Consider the following 19,057-nt stretch of genomic DNA (forward strand, 5'->3'; position numbering starts at 1 on the left):
GGGTAGCCAGGATCTAGTTTTTTGAGCCATTTTCTGCTTTTCCCAGGCCACTAACAAGGAGCTGAATCAGAAGTGTAGCAGCCAGTACTTGAACTTGTACCTACATGGAATGCTCACATAGCAGGTGGCAGTTTTGGATGCTGTGCTGCAACATCAGCCACAGGATTCCTGTATTTTAGTCATTTCTAGGAGTTCCATTTCTGCCTATTGGATGGTAGTGCTTAAACATTCTAAAATCTGGGAATTATGACATTTTAGAGCTAGCAAGAGCCCATCATAGACATGAAAATTTGAATCACCTTTGTTAAAACATAGTGACTAATACAAAACAGTATTTAATTAAGTCTTTGTAACTAGTTACCATTGTATAGAATGAAACTTGTTGTAACAGAATGGGATTTAAGCGAGGATTAAAGGGAGTAGTCGTCTGTTTTTGTTTTTCCCAATATTCAAAGGAAAAGGAAGTCAGGGCATGTTTAGGAAGTATTCATAATAAATTTAAGGAGAAAGAGTAATTAGGACCAACAAGGTAACATAGCAGGGTAATCCTTTGCTTGTGGCACCTGCATCTGATATGGACGATTCATGGCGCAGCATCTCCATTTCCGATCTAACTCCCTGCAATGACAGGAAAAGAGGCAGGATGGCCCAGGTCTTTGGGCTCATGTACACATGTGGAGACCCAGACAAAGCTCCTGGCTTCCAGCTTCAGATTGTCTCATCTGTGGGCATTTAGAGAGGAACCAGAGATGGAAGCTCTCTCTCTGTAAATGACTGAAGTAAGGTAAATAAATAAATATATATATATGTGTGTGTATATATATATATATATATATATATATATATATATATATATATATATAAAGAAAGAAAGAAAGACAATGAAACAGTAGTGAATACAAAGCATTTTCCATCTGGTTTTTACTTTCTGTACTGTCAACTTAATTTCACAAACTGATAGACTAGAATTATGGTGGATGGCAACAAAAGCCAGTTGTTTCTTACATTTTGCCATAATGTTTCCTTTAATTTTTTTTCTTTAAATAGGGAATTGACCCTCTTTTGGAGTAAACTACAAAGAAGAATCGACCCTTCTTTAGATACTTTCCTGGAGCGGTGTCGTCAATTTGGTGTCATAGCTAAAACACAGCAACATTTGTTTTGCCTGATTAGAGTCATACAAACTGAAGTGAGTGATTTATTCTCCCTATGCTGATTGTGCTCATTGAGAATATGGGGAAATGTGATTTAATGAAATTAGGAATTAGCCGCATCAGGCTATGTCTGCAGTTTGACTTCTTAGGAATCCTGTTTTGCTTAATGAACGCAATGATTTGAAGCAATAGGCCATCTCCCCTGGAAGTGTGATGCTTGTTGGCTTTCACCTCAGATACCCTATTATCTGCTTTTCCTAAAACAGTATTCTATATTTGATACAGAGATGTTTGCTTGCTAGTGATCATAATAACTGTAAATAACAGAAATTTTTGTGTTTTCACAACGTTCTCTTGGAAATGGAATGGTAAGCTCTTGATTTTGGAGTAATATAAAAGTTCCAGAATCAGCTGTCTACAAAGTATGAAGAAGCAGACAAGTTAGATATTTTAAAATACATGTATTTCCTTGAAGGAAACGAAGTGCTGTATTTAAAAAAAAAAAAGTATTCTGTGAGTTCAGCCTTAAAGAGTTTGGTATGAAACTTTTCACTTTGCTCTATATTTATTTTGTTTTTAGCATCAAGTTGTGACAGCCTTTCCTATGCCCACATGAGTAACTCAGAGTGTTTGCTGCGTTGTTTCTTTGAGAATTTCCATGGATGGTGTATAGTAAGGTCGAAGCACACTGGTGTCTTTCGTTCTATGCTCCTGCCACTTTGAAGTAACCTTCCATACTGGGGTATCCTAACATTTTATTTGAAATATCTTGATTTAATCTTCTCCACTGAAGGTTGGAAGATCAGTTATCTTGAGACTAAAATCAGATGTTGTCTAGGCTAAGTTCTAATCTAAGACTGGAAAATCCTCTTACAAGTTAGTGTCCCTACCCCAGTTTTCTTTCAGGTTTTTTGTTTGTGTTTTAATGATTTGTAAGGCAGCCTAACAGAATTTCCATCTGCTAGTTTACTCCCTAAATGCTTTTTTTTTTAAAGATTTATTCATTTTATTACAGCCAGATATACACAGAGGAGGAGAGACAGAGAGGAAGATCTTCCGTCCGATGATTCACTCCCCAAGTGAGCCACAATGGGCCGATGCGTGCCAATCCAAAGCCGGGAACCTGGAACCTCTTCCGGGTCTCCCCCTGGGGTGCAGTGTCCCAATGCATTGGGCCGTCCTCAACTGCTTTCCCAGGCCACAGGCAGGGAGCTGGATGGGAAGTGGAGCTGCCGGGATTAGAACCGGCGCCCATATGGGATCCCGGGGCTTTCAAGGCAAAGACTTTAGCCGCTAGGCCACGCCACCGGGCCCCCTAAATGCTTAAAAAAGCTGGGGCTGGGTTAGGCCTAACCGGTAGCTGACATATCAACCCAGGTCTCCCCATATGGGTAGCATGGACCCAACCATTCGAACCTTGACATGTTGTTCCTAAGGTACATATCAACTAGAATCTGAAATCATGAGTTGAGCCTGGACTTTAAAAAAAAAGGCTCTTCTGGGCGCAGAGCATTAGCGTAGTGATCAAAATCCTCGCCTTGAACACCAGGATCCCGTGTAGTGCCGGTTCTAAACCTGGCAGCCCTGTTTCCCATTGAGTTCCCTGCTTGTGGCCTGGGAAAGCAGTGGAGGAGAATGGCCCAAAGCCTTGGGACCCTGCACCCACGTGGGAGACCTGGAAGAAGCTCCTGGCTCCTGGGTTCAAATTGGCTCAATTCCAGCCATTGCAGTCACTTGGGGAGTAAACAATTGCATGGAGATCTTCCTCTCTGTATATCTGACCTTGCATTTTTAACAAATAAATCTTTTTTTTTTTTTTTTTTTTTTTTAAAAAGGCCCTCCCATTGGGAAAGTGGGTATCATACCCAGTAGGCCAGATACCTACACTATCTCCCTGTCGTTCAGTCAACTGATTTTGGACTTCAGTGCCAGCCACAAACTTCCTTTTGCCATAATGTAATTGCAGAAATGTTTTCATATTTAAAAATTCAACCCCCGTCCAAGGAAAGGAGATTGTGCAAAGGTGTGAAAGGCACTGAAGATATTTTAGAATTGTTCTTATTGTAAGGAATCAGAGAAAATGAGAAAGCTGCTAGAGATTAGAGAAGTAGGTTTCTGAAACAAGCCACAGAATTTTCTGCCCATTTGTAGCACTAGAACCATTTCTCTTTAAAGGCTTGGGTACTTTCTGTTGTAATCCGTACCTAAGTAAGGGTTGAAGAATGGAAGAGATACAGACAGATAGATGGAAGGGTAATGAGTGTAGAATCCCTTTCTAATTGAAATTCCCCCACTTTGAAGAGAAGTTTTCTAGCCAGTGTCAGCTAGGAAGGTTCTGCTGTGAATGTTGGATATCTTACAATAGCTGTGACCTGAAGTGTAGGTATATATAGGAATGTAATCTAACTATACAAGCCAGATTCCTTTAGTGACTCCACTTAACAAAACCTAAGTTCCTTTTCTTCCCCATTAGTAGATGGTTTTTACTTATATCCTGAGATTTCCAGTTCTAGCTATAATTTTTCAACTTCTAAAGATTTATTTTTATTGGAAAGACGAGAAGATAAAGATCTCCTGTCCCCTGACTAACTTCCCAAGTGGCTGTTACGGCCGGAACTAAAGCGATCTGAAGCCGGGAGCCAGGAGGCTCTTGACAGGTCTCCCACGCAGGTGCAGGATCCCAAGGCTTTGGGCCGTCCTCAACTGCTTTCCCAGACAAGAGGCAGGGAGCTGGATGGGAAGTGGGGCTGCTGGGATTAGAACTGGCGCCCATATGGGATCCCAGCACGTGCAAAGCAAGGGCTTGAGCTGCTGGGCTACTGTGCTGGGCCCAAGGAATCCTTTTCCACATATTGATTGTGGAAAGCTCCCTTCCAATTTAATTATTTCTGGTTACTTATAAAAAAACTTAAAATCTGTAGACATATGACTTGCAAGGATCCTACATAGCAAAGTCTCAACCAGGTTTCTCTTGATTTACTAACGTGGTATGAAATTGTCATTTTTCAGTCACACATAGAAAACTTTCAGACAGTTGAGTAATGTGGTTAAAATGGTAAAGATGAGTGCGATGACAGACAACACCTAACCAGTAGAAATGCCATTTTACACGCTGAATAGGTATTTCAGGAGTTTACTGGCATAAGGAGTAGTGGATAAATTAGAATAAGGGAATGAAATATGGTGCTGAGTATCAAAGAAATTGGTGGGTTTTATTTTTTTTTATTTTTTTTTTTTCAATTGTCACTCATTTCCCTGTATTTTAAAATTTTCTTCATTTGTCTATGAATATCTTCTCTATTTTCTTTTTTTTTTTTTTTTATAATCCATTTTATTGTATTGTTGTTGACAATCTTTACATAGTTTTTCTATAGTTGAAGGAAAAACAAGAAAGAGAAAAAAAAAAAGGTTCAGAGGGATAGGGAGGTGGGCAATGCTATTATGTCCATATTGTTTCCATCATGTATCTGAGGTAAAAGGGGATATTGAGGGAGAAGCCCCACCTGGTTTCCCGCCCACCCCAAGTCCCGGATGTGGGGCATGCTCTGAGATATGTGCTCAAGTGGAGTTAATAGTTCTCCAGTTATGAGTGGGTTTTAAGTCGGGAAACAGAGGGAACACAAATATCTTGACATACTGTTTCTAGGGCACATGAGCTATAACCAAGTCTCTTTTAAGCTTTGTGTCAGTGTAGGCTGTAAAGGGATCCAAACCCAAGGCTCTACTTGAAAATCTTTAATCTTTTCAGTAGCTGGTGACGTTGGGCAGTGAAGCCTTCTCAGCCTGTTTTTCTTCTATGAAGTGAGGTTGGTGGATGCACAAATATTTGTTTAGATTACATGTCCAAGATGTAGTATTTGCTCTATAAATTGAAAGCAGTTGTTTCTATGTGTTTTAGCATGTTGAATAAAGGTGCAAAACACAATAATTGCTTGGCAACTTTTACTGAGCCTAAGCAGAAGAATTTACTCTGTTAATTTCTATCATACTCTTGAATTTTGCTTTATTCCACCATTTCAGTATTGTCATATTTCGTTTTTATAACAATCTTAGAGGAAAATGTAAAACTACAACTCCTGATACTATTTTATAAATGAGGAAATTTGAGTTGCAAACTTACACTGTGGTACAATGGACTTGAGCAGCATTCACAGTAGGACTCTAAAATCTGTTCTTAGCTACAACTTTTCCATCTTCTTCGCCATGTCATCCATTTTTACATGTTCAAGTCCCACCTCTGAGATGAGAGTTAACATTATATAGATTAATCTTTTGTGGCATATGATCAGGTCTTCATGATGTTTGACACTGCTGCTATAGATTTTCTGATTTCTATTGCTTGTCTCTGAAAAGCCAAGATTCAGTAAGCCCGTGTTTGTAAACTGCTCAAATCATTGGTTTTTGTAATAATTCTCTGCTCTTATTATTTATACATTTTGGCATGTAGGCAGCTTCCTAGGGAGGAGGGGCTGCTCCAACACTGTCTTACAGTTGGTGCCCTGTGCTCATCTGCTCATGATTGTGGCACCAGGCCTTTTTTGTCTTTTTCAGTCCTTTGCTGTGGAGACTAGAAGGACGTAAACGTAAGCTGCGTGAAGAAAGATTTAAGATGAAATTCAAGCATTCCCTGAAGATTTTGAGGAGCTAAAATATTTTATCAGTGAAATTTAGAAATGTTCTTATTAAATAAAGATAATATTTCCTTGCTCCTTTTCTTACAGGCACAAGAAGCTGGTCTTGGGGTGTCAATTTTACTATGTGTAAGAGCTCTTCAACTCAGATCAAGTGAGGATGAGGAAATGAAAGCATCAGTTTGCAAAACAATTTCCTGTCTTTTACCAGAAGATTTGGAAGTCAGACGAGCCTGTCAGCTTACAGAATTCTTAATTGAACCCAGTTTGAATGGATTTAATATGCTGGAAGAGCTGTATTTGCAACCAGACCAGAAATTTGATGAAGAAAATGCTCCAGTTCCAAATTCTCTCCGATGTGAGCTCTTACTAGCTTTAAAAGCCCATTGGCCTTTTGATCCTGAGTTTTGGGACTGGAAAACTTTAAAAAGACATTGCCACCAACTTCTAGGACAAGAAGCATCAGATTCTGATGATGATTTAAGTGGCTATGAAATATCTATTAATGACACAGATGTTTTAGAGTCCTTTCTCAGTGACTATGATGAAAGTAAAGAAGATAAACAATTTAGAAGAAATTTGACAGAGCAACATAAGGAGAAAAGAGACAAAAAACCTATTGGTTCTTCGGAGAGATACCAGAGGTGGCTTCAGTATAAGTTCTTCTGTTTGTTATGTAAGCGGGAATGTATAGAGGCCAGGATTCTTCATCATTCTAAGATGCACATGGAAGATGGAATTTATACCTGTCCAGTTTGTATTAAAAAATTCAAAAGAAAAGAAATATTTGTTCCTCATGTGATGGAACATGTTAAAATGCCACCAAGCAGAAGGGACCGTTCCAGAAAGAAGTTACTGTTGAAAAACTCTCAAAAGGGTGTCTGTCCCAAGAGCCCCTCCACCACGCTGGAGCAAAATCAGTCACTGAATGAACAAGCCAAAGGAGAGTCTCATGAATATGTTACATTCAGCAAGTTAGAGGATTGCCACCTGCAAGACAGAGATTTATATCCATGTCCTGGTACAGACTGTTCCCGCGTGTTTAAGCAGTTTAAATACTTAAGTGTGCATCTTAAAGCTGAACACCAAAATAATGATGAAAATGCCAAGCACTACTTAGCCATGAAAAATAGAAGAGAGAAGTGTACTTACTGTCGCCGGCATTTCATGTCTGCTTTTCATCTACGAGAGCATGAACAAGTGCATTGTGGACCTCAGCCATATATGTGTGTATCTATCGATTGCTACGCTCGGTTTGGATCAGTGAACGAACTACTTAACCATAAACAAAAGCATGATGATCTGCGTTATAAATGTGAATTAAATGGCTGTAATATTGTTTTCAGTGACTTGGGACAGCTTTACCACCATGAAGCACAACACTTTAGGGATGCATCTTACACATGTAATTTTCTTGGCTGTAAAAAGTTCTACTATTCCAAAATTGAATACCAGAATCACCTCTCAATGCATAACGTTGAAAATTCAAATGGAGACGTAAAGAAACCAGTCAAAGTTGAGCCTGCAGCAGGTGAAAAGCAAGATTGTGTTAATCAACCCAGTGTACAAGACCAAACTGATAAACCACATTTATCTGAGGCTGTTTTTTGTACAGCATCTGCTAATTCTCAGACAGATACAGAAACTGCTGACAACCTGAAAGAAAACAGTGATAGTAACTCTAGTGATCAGTTAAGTCAGAGCTCTTCAGCCTCAGTGAATGGAGAGATAATTGACACACTGGATCACTCTGAAGCCATGCAGGATGTGTTGTTATCTCATGACAAAGCCTTCGAATCCTCCAATTTAAAAGAAAAATGCTCTGTGGCAGTGTGTTTTGATGGGACTAAGTTTACCTGTGGTTTTGATGGATGTGGCTCCACGTATAAAAATGCAAGAGGGATGCAAAAGCATCTCCGCAAGGTCCACCCATACCATTTCAAACCCAAACAGGTAAAGACAAAAGATCCCTTCCCCTGTCTGAGTAACGAAAACAACCAAACAACTGAAAAGCTTGATGTTGAACCTAAACCCAACTCCGATACAAACAGTGACTCCCCAGACGAAAGTCTAGATCACAATGTTCATACTAAATGTAAGCGAGAAAATCAAGGTTATGCCACACAACCCTCCACTTGTGCACCTAAAAGGTCATGTACAGAAGATACCATGTTAGAACTTCTGTTACGGTTGAAACATTTAAGTTTGAAAAACTCAATGACACATGGATCTTTCTCAGGGTCATTGCAAGGGTATCCAGCCAATGGTGCTAAGTCTCTTCAGTCGGTTTCATCTACTATCTCAGACCTTAATTTTCAGAATGAAGATGAAAATGTGCCAAGTCAGTACCTTGCACAACTGGCGGCTAAGCCTTTTTTCTGTGAGCTTCAAGGATGCAAATATGAATTTGTGACCCGAGAGGCTTTATTAATGCATTATCTTAAAAAGCATAATTATTCAAAAGAAAAAGTCCTCCAATTAACGATGTTCCAACATCGGTATTCCCCATTCCAGTGTCATATTTGCCAAAGATCATTTACAAGGAAGACACACCTTCGAATTCATTATAAAAATAAACATCAAATTGGCAGTGACAGAGCAACTCATAAAGTAATCAATAATGAAAAGTGTGATCACGAAGGTCCATGCTCAGTAGACAGGTTGAAAAGTGATTATTCTGTGGAACTTGGAGGTGATCCCAGCAATAACTCTGAGAAGCCACATTGTCTTTCTAAGAAGGATGAATGCAGTTCAGAGACAGATTTGGAATCATCTTGTGAAGAAACAGAAGGCAAAATATCTGATATTTCATCACCAATTGGCAGCCATAGGGAAGAACAAGAAGGAAGAGAGGGAAGAGGTAGTAGGCGAACTGTTGCTAAAGGAAATCTCTGCTATATTTTGAATAAATACCACAAGCCATTCCATTGTATCCATAAAACTTGCAACTCCTCATTCACCAATCTTAAAGGCCTGATCCGTCACTACAGAACTGTACATCAGTACAACAAAGAACAATTATGCTTAGAGAAAGACAAAGCAAGAACCAAAAGGGAACTTGTAAAATGTAAGAAAATATTTGCTTGCAAATATAAGGAATGTAACAAGCGCTTCCTTTGTTCCAAAGCCCTGGCTAAGCACTGTAGTGACTCTCATAACTTAGATCATATTGTTGAGTCAAAAGTACTTTCTGAAGCTGAATCCGCAGCCAGGTTTTCCTGCAGCCAGCCTCAGTGCCCTGCCGTCTTCTATACATTCAGCAAACTGAAGCACCACCTAATGGAACAACATAACATTGAAGGAGAAGTACATTCAGATTATGAAATTCATTGTGATCTCAATGGCTGTGGCCAGAGTTTTACCCATCACGGCAATTACTCGCAGCATGTGTATTATCGGCACAAGGACTATTACGATGACCTGTTTAGAAGCCAGAAAGTCGCTAACGAAAGGTTGCTAAGGAGTGAAAAGGGGTGTCCAACCGCTCAAACTCCGGGACATGAGCATCAGACTACCCGTAGAACTTTCAGTGCAAAGACTAAAAAATGTGGCTTAATCAAGGAAAAGAAAGCTCCAATTAGTTTTAAGACAAGAGCTGAAGCTTTGCATATGTGTGTGGAGCACTCTGAACACACACAGTATCCTTGCATGGTCCAAGGATGTTTATCTGTGGTGAAGTTGGAGAGCAGCATTGTGAGGCATTATAAACGTACCCATCAGATGAGTAGTGCCTATTTAGAACAACAGATGGAAAACCTTGTGGTTTGTGTTAAATATGGCACCAAAATCAAGGAGGAGCCTCCATCTGAAGCAGAGCCCTGTATAAAGACCGAAGACAGCATAAGCTGTGAACCAGAGCATACACAGCACAGCCATTCTCCAGGTGACAGTAGTGCACCCACCCAGAATACCGATTCTTCCTCTCACCCACCCGAAAAGGATGCAAGTCAGAAGGAGTGTACAGAAAGCAAACCAGTGTTTGATGCACAGACTCTGCGCTATAGGGGGACTTTAAAATGTAATCATAGTTCAGAAACCACTTCTTTGGAACAGTGTAATATAGTTCAGCCTCCTCCTTGTAAAATAGAAAATCCCATCCCTAATCCCAGTGGGACTGAAAGTGGAACTTACTTTGCAGGTTTCCATCTGCCTTTACCAAGAGTCAAAGACTCAGAAACTGGGCAGTATAGTTCAGGGCAAGAAAACACTGTAAAAAATGCAACCCATGTCCCAAAAGAGAATTTTAGGAAGCATTCACAGCCCAGGTCGTTTGACTTAAAGACTTACAAGCCTATGGGATTTGAATCTTCGTTTCTGAAATTTATCCAAGAAAGTGAAGAAAAAGAAGATGATTTTGATGATTGGGAACCTTCAGAGCACCTAACATCAAGTTCTTCACAGCCCAGTAATGACTTAACAGGGAGTGTTATGGTAAATAATATGGTGAATAACAATGACCCTGGTGTTGACATACCTCATTCTTCCAGTGACTCTACAATTCATGAGAACCTGACTACAATCCAACCTTTAATAGTAGCTGAAACCACAACAGTTCCTTCCTTGGAAAACCTAAGGGTTGTATTGGACAAAGCATTAACAGACTGTGGAGAGCTTGCCTTAAAACAGCTTCATTATCTTCGGCCAGTGGTTGTCCTTGAAAGATCTAAGTTTTCCGCACCAATTTTAGACTTATTTCCAGCAAAAAAGACAGACGAGCTGTGTGTAGGAAGTTCCTAAGTAGCAATTTTGTTTTAGAAACAGACTGGCTCTAACATTGCAACATGGGACAGTTGCCAACTTGAACAAAGGCTGATAACCAGCCCCACTGTTGTTTAGGGTAGAATAGGCTGTGTATTTACATGAATGTATGATATCTATGTCAGCAGTATTGGCTGAGTCCATTAGCTCTCCAGTTGGTTTATTGATTGGGGTTTCTTTTTGTTTTTTTGTTTGTTTATTAAAAAAAGAAATGGAACTGTACTCTTGTTTGGTGCTAATTAATACATCTAAATATATTGGGGCTTCCTTTTTCAAATTACAAGTGCATGATTGTATATGGAACAGATACTAAGGTCCCAGGGTGGGAGGGCTAGGGAAAGGGATATGGAGTTCTTACTTGACTTGAATGTGCACCCATGGGTGCTTCGTGTAATATATTGTACACTACAGCATCTTATATTTTTTGAGTTGAGTTTCAATAAATTACGATTTTTCACCCATTTCCTGTTTACTCATACTGAGTTTTTATGCTACATATAAGCCAGAATTGCACTGTGTTTACTTGTAGTGTGTGTAGTTTTCTCTAGTCTTCCTAGCAAAATCATTCTAAACAGGGATTACATTTTTCCACCTTTTGCCCTCACAGAATTTTCTTCAGCATTTGCTTTCATTTTCATCAGTACCTGTGAGAGGGTGGAAAACAATGGAGAAGCAAGTTTTTTTTATTATTATTACCCGTCGTAGGGGCAGTCTTTGCTCCCTCCAGGATTACTTGCTTATGCTGTCATGGACATGGCCATTCTCAGTGTCTGCATAACATGTGACATATAAAAAGACCCAACTTCCTTCCTTTCTGAAAGAACCTACTGAACAAAAAGTTGCTATTTCCAAATGCCAGGTGATGATGCCTCTAGCTGTACTACAGATTCATGCCCTGTTGTGTTAAAGATAAATCTAGAAAGAGTGGCCTGCTCTACTCTGACTTGCTTGGTTTACCCCTGCAGGAGTGGATTCTGTTGACCATTGCATTTGAAGGTGTGCACCACTTTGAGATAGATAACCCAGGTGGGTAGGAGCTTTTTAGACCTGTCAGCCTCCATTTAGTGAGTTTAGAAGTTGAAAGGCAGACCCAGCGCAGTGGCCTAGCGGTTGAAGTACTCCCTTTGAATGCTGGAATCCCATATGGACACCGGTTCTCATCCTGCAGCCCCACTTCCCATCCAGCTGCCTGCTTGTGGCCTGGGAAAGTAGTCAAGGATGACCCAAAGCCTTGGAATCCTGCACCTGCATGGGAGATCTGGATGAAGTTCCTGGCTCCTGGCTTCGAATCAGCACAGCTCCAGCTGCTGCAGTCACTTGGGGAGTGAATCACTGGATGGAAGATCTTCCTGTCTCTCCTCTCAGTATATCTGATTGTCCAATAAAAATGAATCTTTAAATTAAAAAGTCAAGGGCCTGGCCCAATAGCGTACCGGTTAAAGTCCTCACTTTGCACACGCCAGGATCCCATATGAGCGCCGGTTCTAATCCCGGCAGCTCCACTTCCTATCCAGCTCCCTGCTTGTGGCCTGAGAATGCCGTCGAAGACGGCCCAAATCTTTAGGACCCTGCACCCCAGTGGGAGACCTGGAGAAGCTCCTTTCTTTGTGTTGGCTCAGCTCTGGTCGTTGTGGCCGCTTGGGGAGTGAATCAACGGGTGGAAGGTTTTCTTCTCTGTCTCTCCTCCTGTCTGTATATCTGCCTTTCCAATAAAAATAGATCTTTTAAATAAAAAAGGTCAAAATGCTTAGGAAAAATAACCTGCATGAATAATGGTAAAAAAACAAATACTCACTGAGCTCTTGTCATGCTTGTGAGTGGTGACTAAGACATTCAGCATTATGAAAAATAGAGCAGAGACATAACACTGGAAACAAAAAAAAAAAGCCAACTTCAGACCATAGAGTTCATAGCTAAAACTTCCTTGGGAAAGTGCTGATTAAACTGAAACCAGAATAGAATTTAACCCAGACAGGAAGAGTAAGCCAATTATGTACAACAGATTTGTGATGGAGTACAACAAATGAAGTGTTAGTAATACTAACCAGGTCCTTTAAAGCTGGACTTGGGAGGATAATAGAGAAAAAATTGAATGGGTAAGCAGGGACCAGGTATTATAAGGCCTTTTACCCATGTTGTAGTTGGCAAGTTTTGTTTGTAAGGCAATAAAGAACTAATTATAGGCTTAAAAGTAAGTGTTATGTGATACCAGGGTGTAATGAAGAAAACTGGTGGCAAAAGTGACAGTTACAGGTGCATGGTTATCACAGGTGTTAAGATGGCCGCTGTATGAGTGGTAAATTCAGCATTAGAGGTTTTTAGGTGTCTAAGCAGGGGGAACTTATGTCAAATCATACGCAAATTTTGTAGTTGCAGCAAGATAGAAATTATTTTCACTTTACAAATGAACAAATTAAGCTACTAAGCCTCAGCCCAATTCAGCCACTGTAAGTGGTGGAGAATAGACTGAAACTTCAAATCCAAACAAGTGCACGAATTTGATAATGGATCTAATGAATGAGCAGTTTTGCTTCTAAAGATATTTGTATCCAATTAATACCTGATCTACAGTGTGTCGGTCATTAGGGAAACGATGATCAAGTAAATGAGCCTGCTTCCTGTCTTAACAATTGGGGAAAGCATACTAAAGCAAAAATTGCACAAGTAATTAATTGTACTTTGTGCCTTGGAAATACTAAGTACCATACACTCCCCTCACCGTATCTAGTATAGGGAATCTTGAGAAATGGAATTGTCACAGTGATATTTCTCCAAAAAAATTTCCAGCTAACGTTCTTGAGTGGTTTCAAAGCCACTGGCTTAGAAATATAATTCTGGATATGGTAATCCACTGGTTGGCTGTGAGTTTAACAATCACAGCAGTTGCTTCTATTTCCAGTGGTACTCTGTACAACAACATTGTAGACGCCATTTTTCCTTAACTATTCAAGCAACTTCAACACCTCCTCCCTTTCCTGCACTAATAAAATGATTATCCCTTCTCCCTCAGGTTCCTCTACGCCTGAGCAGTTCGTTCGAATGAACAAATTAAAATATATGGTATATTCATCTCTTGTAAAATAGTCAACTTTTTTAGTTATAACCTACCCTTTCCCTCATTGTGCCCTCTGGGTAAAACTCATGGAGAATGAACTCTTTCTGTGAAAGCTTTTTGAGAATAGATTTTATATGTATTTATATATATACATTTTTTAAAGATTTGTTTTTTATTGGAAAATCAGATATACAGAGAGAAGGGGAGAAAGGATGATCTTCCCTCCAACAATTCACTCCCCAAAGTGGCCGTATTGGCCAGAGCTGTTGAAGCCAGGAACCTGGAGCCTCTTCCAGGTCTTCCCACGCGGAGCAGGGTCCCAAGGCGTTGGGCTGTCCTCGAATGCTTTCCCAGGCCACAAGCAGGGAGCTGGATGGGAAGCGGGGCTGCCAGGACATGAACCGGTGCCCATATGAGATCCCAGCACATGTAAGGCATGGACTTTAGCCACTACGCTACCACACCGGGCCCAATTACATATATGTATCTTCAAACCTTTCTCCTGGCAAGTACTGAGCAGTAAATACTGCATAGCTTGATCATATTCATTACAGTGTATCATGCTAGTGTTGACAGATTTGTCACAAAGGCACACCATAATACATACCTGAAAATAGAATTCCTATCAATAAGTAAATGGGCTAAAAGCGACTCAAATGTATGAATAGCTGCCTGTGAGATCACAACTTGTAAGTTGTAATGTGAAAAGCAGAAAATACTACAAAATGATTCAGAAGTAGCCCTTATTCCAAATCACTCTTACAACTCTCAAAATACTGTCTCCTGGATTTCAATTCTACTGCAGTGTAACTCAGCTGTTTATTTTTTCAATTGTCATGTAACAAATAACCATGGATTTGTTGGACTGTTTTTAAGATTTCTTTTTATCGTAACAGCAGAGAAGATTTATGCAAAGGAGAGCAGAAAGATCATCTATTGTTTCGCTCGCCAAATGGCTACAACAGCCAAATCCGAACTGATCTGAATCCAGACTTTTGTTCAGGTCTCCCATGTGGGTCCCAAGGTTTTGGGCCATCCTCCACTGCATCCCAGGCCACAAGCAGGGGAGATGGAAAGGAAGCATAGCATCTGGAACATAAACTGGCATCCATATGGCATCTGTGCTTGCAAGAAGAGGAGTTAGCCATTGAGCCATCGCGCCAGGCCCTGGCCTTGTTTTAGACCTGCGCTATTAAAGAAGCTAGCCTTTAGCCAGCTGTGACTATATAATGTAAAATTCAGCCTTTCTATTAAGCTGTCCACATTTCAAGTGACTAGTGGCTGCTGTAATGGACAGGCAGATAGAAAACTCTGTTGTGTAGTCTGTTGGACAGTACTGTACTGAGTATATTAGCCAAAGATCAGAGAAACTAATCAGTTTCTTAAGATCAAGTTCTGTGCCTCGTTGGTTGTGAATGAGAAGGCTGATTGGACAAGGGCAAACAAGCTGACCTTTGAACAGTGACATCACAAAGCACAGCTCCCAGTGACTCCACCTGGTCTCCCTGGCCACTCTCAATTCATCTGGATTCCTGAAGCCTCTGCACATGTAATCCCTGGAGCTGCTGTGTTACTAAAATGCCACCATCTTCATCTTCATTTACCTGGGATAACCTTTTAGATTCTCTCTCTCTGAACACAATATGGAATTGGATACAAGCAGTTTTTCCTGGAGATGCGGGTTCGCCTCAGACAGATAATTTGGGGATACTGGATAATCTTGCTCCGGCAGTGCAAGTTATCCTGGGAATTTGCTTTTTGGCTTTGTTGGCAATAGGATTGTATTCCTTATGGAAACGAAGTGTTCGATCAATTCAGGTTATACTCTTTTTATTCTAGAGATAGTTAAATATCTATATATTGAAACTCTATTTGTTGTCTATTGTATTTGTGCCACCCGGTTTTAAAACCAAACAGGATGTGCAAGGGCAAATCCTTATCTCAAGTTGGGTGAAGCTTGGTATCATTGAAACTCACCACCAAGTAGATCCTCAGCATAGGAATGCTATCTCACAATGGTCTTTGGCTTATCTACTGTGACAAAATAGGTCCATCAAGAAAATGCAGTCTTACCTACAAATTTATTAGAATACTCATTTTTGAGTACCTGCCCTATTTGTAGAGGTGGTATTATGGTATAGCTGGGGTCTTGGATATGGCCGTCTGTCATGGACCGTTGTACTATAACTGATGAGAAGGCATGTATTAAGGGATCATGATGTTTTCACTATTGTGTTTTAACAAAATAAGCCTTCAGAAACACAGGGACTCTGGTGAAATACGAGTTTAACTGGCTTGGATTATGGGAAGCATTTAGGATTTTGCATAATTACCAGTAATATCATATAATAAGGGGTTATTTTCATATGACATGAGAAAAGTGGGGTGTGGTAGTTCCGTGACAATTACAAGAGACAGGATTTAAAGAGTTTTCTTAAAGAGTGGTTTATTGATAAATATAGAGAAAAGTTATTACAGGGCCATTTTGTATCATTCACTTATTTTAATATGCTGCTTTTGTTAGGAATCATGGTCACAAGTAGTTTCTCTTTTAACCTTAGACTCACATAGTGGTTCAAGACGGGGATTACTAGCTCCGTTTTATACATGAGAAAGTGGGGTTGCCCAAGTTCATACAGTTTCTGAGAGCTGGAAAAACAGGACCAAGTTTTTAGAACTTCAAATTCAGTTCTCAAAAATCTCATTGAATCTAATTCAACTGTCTTAAACCTCAACAGAAATACATTTTAACTTTACATACACAATTTTTAATAGTTAATAGGAAAATAAAAGATAAGGAAGCAAATATGACAAATTATGACAAATTCTGGCTTTAACTCAAATAGAAAAAGAGGTAATATAACAGTATTAGTAATGTGGGCTCTGGGGTGGGATCCCTGAGTTGAAATCTTTGTTGCACCTCTTCCAAGAGACATCTTTCAAGCTGACATCTCTCAGCTCTAACTCCCTGGTCCCAAAGGTGAGTTTGTTGGCAGCACCTTTCTCCCAGGGTTAGTGTGAAGATTACTGGAGACATGGTGATACTTCAAAAGTTCGTGAGAATGTGGAATTAAAAGATAAATTTATTCAGGTGCAAAAAGTTTTTGAATTCATGCATAGTTTTCTCATATTTTTCCACAGATTTTTTTTAAACCCCTCAAACCTAGCAGCAGTAGTAATTATAATAGGTAAAAATATTATTGGTTTTATTCTTAGCTGGGAAGTCCTAATACACACGCACACATACATATACATATGTATGTTTTATAGTAAGCTGTCTTGGATTCCTGGCCTGGCTTTATCAATTCCGTTGACCTGGAGAAATGATAGGTTTTCAACTGAGAGGCATTCCAATGGCTATCTAGTTTCCTTCCTGCATACATAGGTCATATAAAGTCAAAGTAGCTTTTAGCATAGGGTTCAGCATGTATTCTTTATTTAATGCAACTAATAAGCATTTAACAATTACCTTGTTAAAGGCAATGCTTGGTCCAGAAATGAGGCGTTACTGTCGTGATTGGTTTATTGTTTTGTTTCACTTCTCTAATACACTGGCATTTCACATAGATAAGCAAGTAACTCAATTTCTGTTTCATTTCAGAAAGTACTGCTGTTTGTTATCACACTCTACCAACTCTACAAGAAGGGGTCCGATTTTTTCCAGGCTTTGTTAGCCAATCCTGAAGGGAATGCTCAACTTAAAGAAAACAGTAACTTCTTCCTATCATTGGGTCTTCAAGAGAAAATTTTGAAAAAACTACAGACGGTGGAAAGCAAAGTGAAAGACCTAGAGGGGATGATCATTGCCCAAAAGCCTGCCATGAAGAGGGAGTGCTCTGCTGGGCCCTACTGCAGCTGCTCTGACTGCCAGAGTCCTTTGTTTACCTCAGGGTTTACGTCTGCATCTGAGATGTGATTAGCTCCAATCTTCCAGAAATCATTGTTTCCCCTCTGTGTGCCGTGGTATACCAGTAAAGATAGAGAACTATATTGAAATTGCCTTGCAAAGGCTGGATGTGTATCCAGTAGGGCTCACCTTCTCCTTTTGTGTGTGCGGTGGGGAAACTGGGTTGGGAGGGAATAATGGCAATTTAGACATGCTTCTTGGTTGTGATCCTCCCTTAGCGGACTGGAGACCATCAGCAGCCATGTAGAAAAGGAGAGCTAGCCTGGAATCCACCAGGGAAGAGGAAGGGAGGGTGGGCAGATGCACAGGGTCAGTGCTGCAGAGCGTGGACTAGTACAATAGAAAGTAGAGAAGTGCTGTTTGAGGGCCATACCATGGACCTGATGCTAGAGGTAGGCTGCTCCATGCCAATCCTTGGCAGAAGTGAACATGCAACCTACAAAGCTCGTGCATTAAGTACTTCACAAATGATCAAGGGTAGGGGTTGACATAAACAGGATTAACAAATTACTGGATCTTACCTGATTTTACTGGCAGCTTCTTTGGCAAACATTAGGAATGTTTTTCTGAGTACCACAGGAATACTTATTTTGGCTGAATGATAATTTTAGAATAGGGATATTATTTTATAGTAGAACCATGCCTTCTCCAGTTAGGTGGATTCTTATGTGGGTCCGCTCACAGCGGAGAGGAAAGGGAGGCACTCCACTTCATGTGTGCCCTGGTGCGGGAGGGAAGGAGGGAAAAAGGGAGAGAATGAGAAAGGTGGCTTACTGGGAGATGATAGCAGATGGCTTTCTTCAACAGGTTTCAGATTCCACCAGACTTATAGTGTGCATTTTATAGTGTGCTGTTTGCAAGGCAGCATTGTACATGGGAGATACAGCAGTGTGTGCATTTTGCCACAGTGTGGCCACGATCGTTTGAAAGACTCTTTAACTACTGGTACCTAAATGAAATATTAATGAAATTGCGATTTATGAGACTTCTGAGGATACACGGGCTGTGCTGCGTAACAAGGGGCAATATGGAATTTCCTGGAATAATTCTGGCCATTTGGCATGTCTGTACAGGCCTGACTTTAAAACAAAATCCCTTTTGGGCTCGGCAGCGTGGCCTAGTGGCTAAGGTCCTCGCCTTGATCCCATATGGCTGTTGGTTCTAATCCCGGCAGCTCCACTTCCTCTCTGTCTCTCCTCCTCTCAGTATATCTGACTTTGTAATAAAAATAAAATAAATCTTAAAGAAAAAAAAAATCCCTTTATAAGATGATCGTTTACTGGGCCCGGCGGCGTGGCCTAGCAGCTAAAGTCCTTGCCTTGAAAGCCCCGGGATCCCATATGGGCGCCGGTTCTAATCCCGGCAGCTCCACTTCCCATCCAGCTCTCCCTGCTTGTGGCCTGGGAAAGCAGTTGAGGACGGCCCAAGGCTTTGGGACACTGCACCCGCGTGGGAGACCTGGAAGAGGTTCCTGGCTCCCGGCATCGGATTGGCGCGCACTGGCCATTGCGGCTCACTTGGGGAGTGAATCATCTGACGGAAGATCTTCCTC

General features: G+C 40.6%; 2 protein-coding genes across 2 annotated transcripts in view; both read left to right on the forward strand.

Moving 5' to 3' along the window:
- RLF (RLF zinc finger) overlaps window positions 1-10,998 on the forward strand; it is a 71,190-nt gene extending 60,192 nt beyond the window's left edge. The window contains exons 7-8 of the mRNA XM_004591536.2: window positions 1,048-1,189; window positions 5,876-10,998. Coding sequence (XP_004591593.2) covers window positions 1,048-1,189; window positions 5,876-10,522 — 4,789 coding nt within the window. The 3' untranslated portion in view covers window positions 10,523-10,998. The remainder of the gene's footprint in view (window positions 1-1,047; window positions 1,190-5,875) is intronic.
- Window positions 10,999-15,069: 4,071 nt separating this feature from the next.
- Window positions 15,070-17,588, forward strand: TMCO2 (transmembrane and coiled-coil domains 2). Its single transcript, XM_004591535.3, has 2 exons — window positions 15,070-15,416; window positions 17,200-17,588. Exons 1-2 carry the CDS (start codon window positions 15,177-15,179, stop codon window positions 17,512-17,514), a joined length of 555 nt encoding a protein of 184 aa, XP_004591592.1. The 5' UTR covers window positions 15,070-15,176; the 3' UTR covers window positions 17,515-17,588.
- Window positions 17,589-19,057: the final 1,469 nt, after the last annotated feature.

This window comes from Ochotona princeps, chromosome 2 (assembly GCF_030435755.1).
Source record: "Ochotona princeps isolate mOchPri1 chromosome 2, mOchPri1.hap1, whole genome shotgun sequence".
In the NCBI taxonomy this organism is placed as follows: Eukaryota; Metazoa; Chordata; class Mammalia; order Lagomorpha; family Ochotonidae; genus Ochotona; species Ochotona princeps.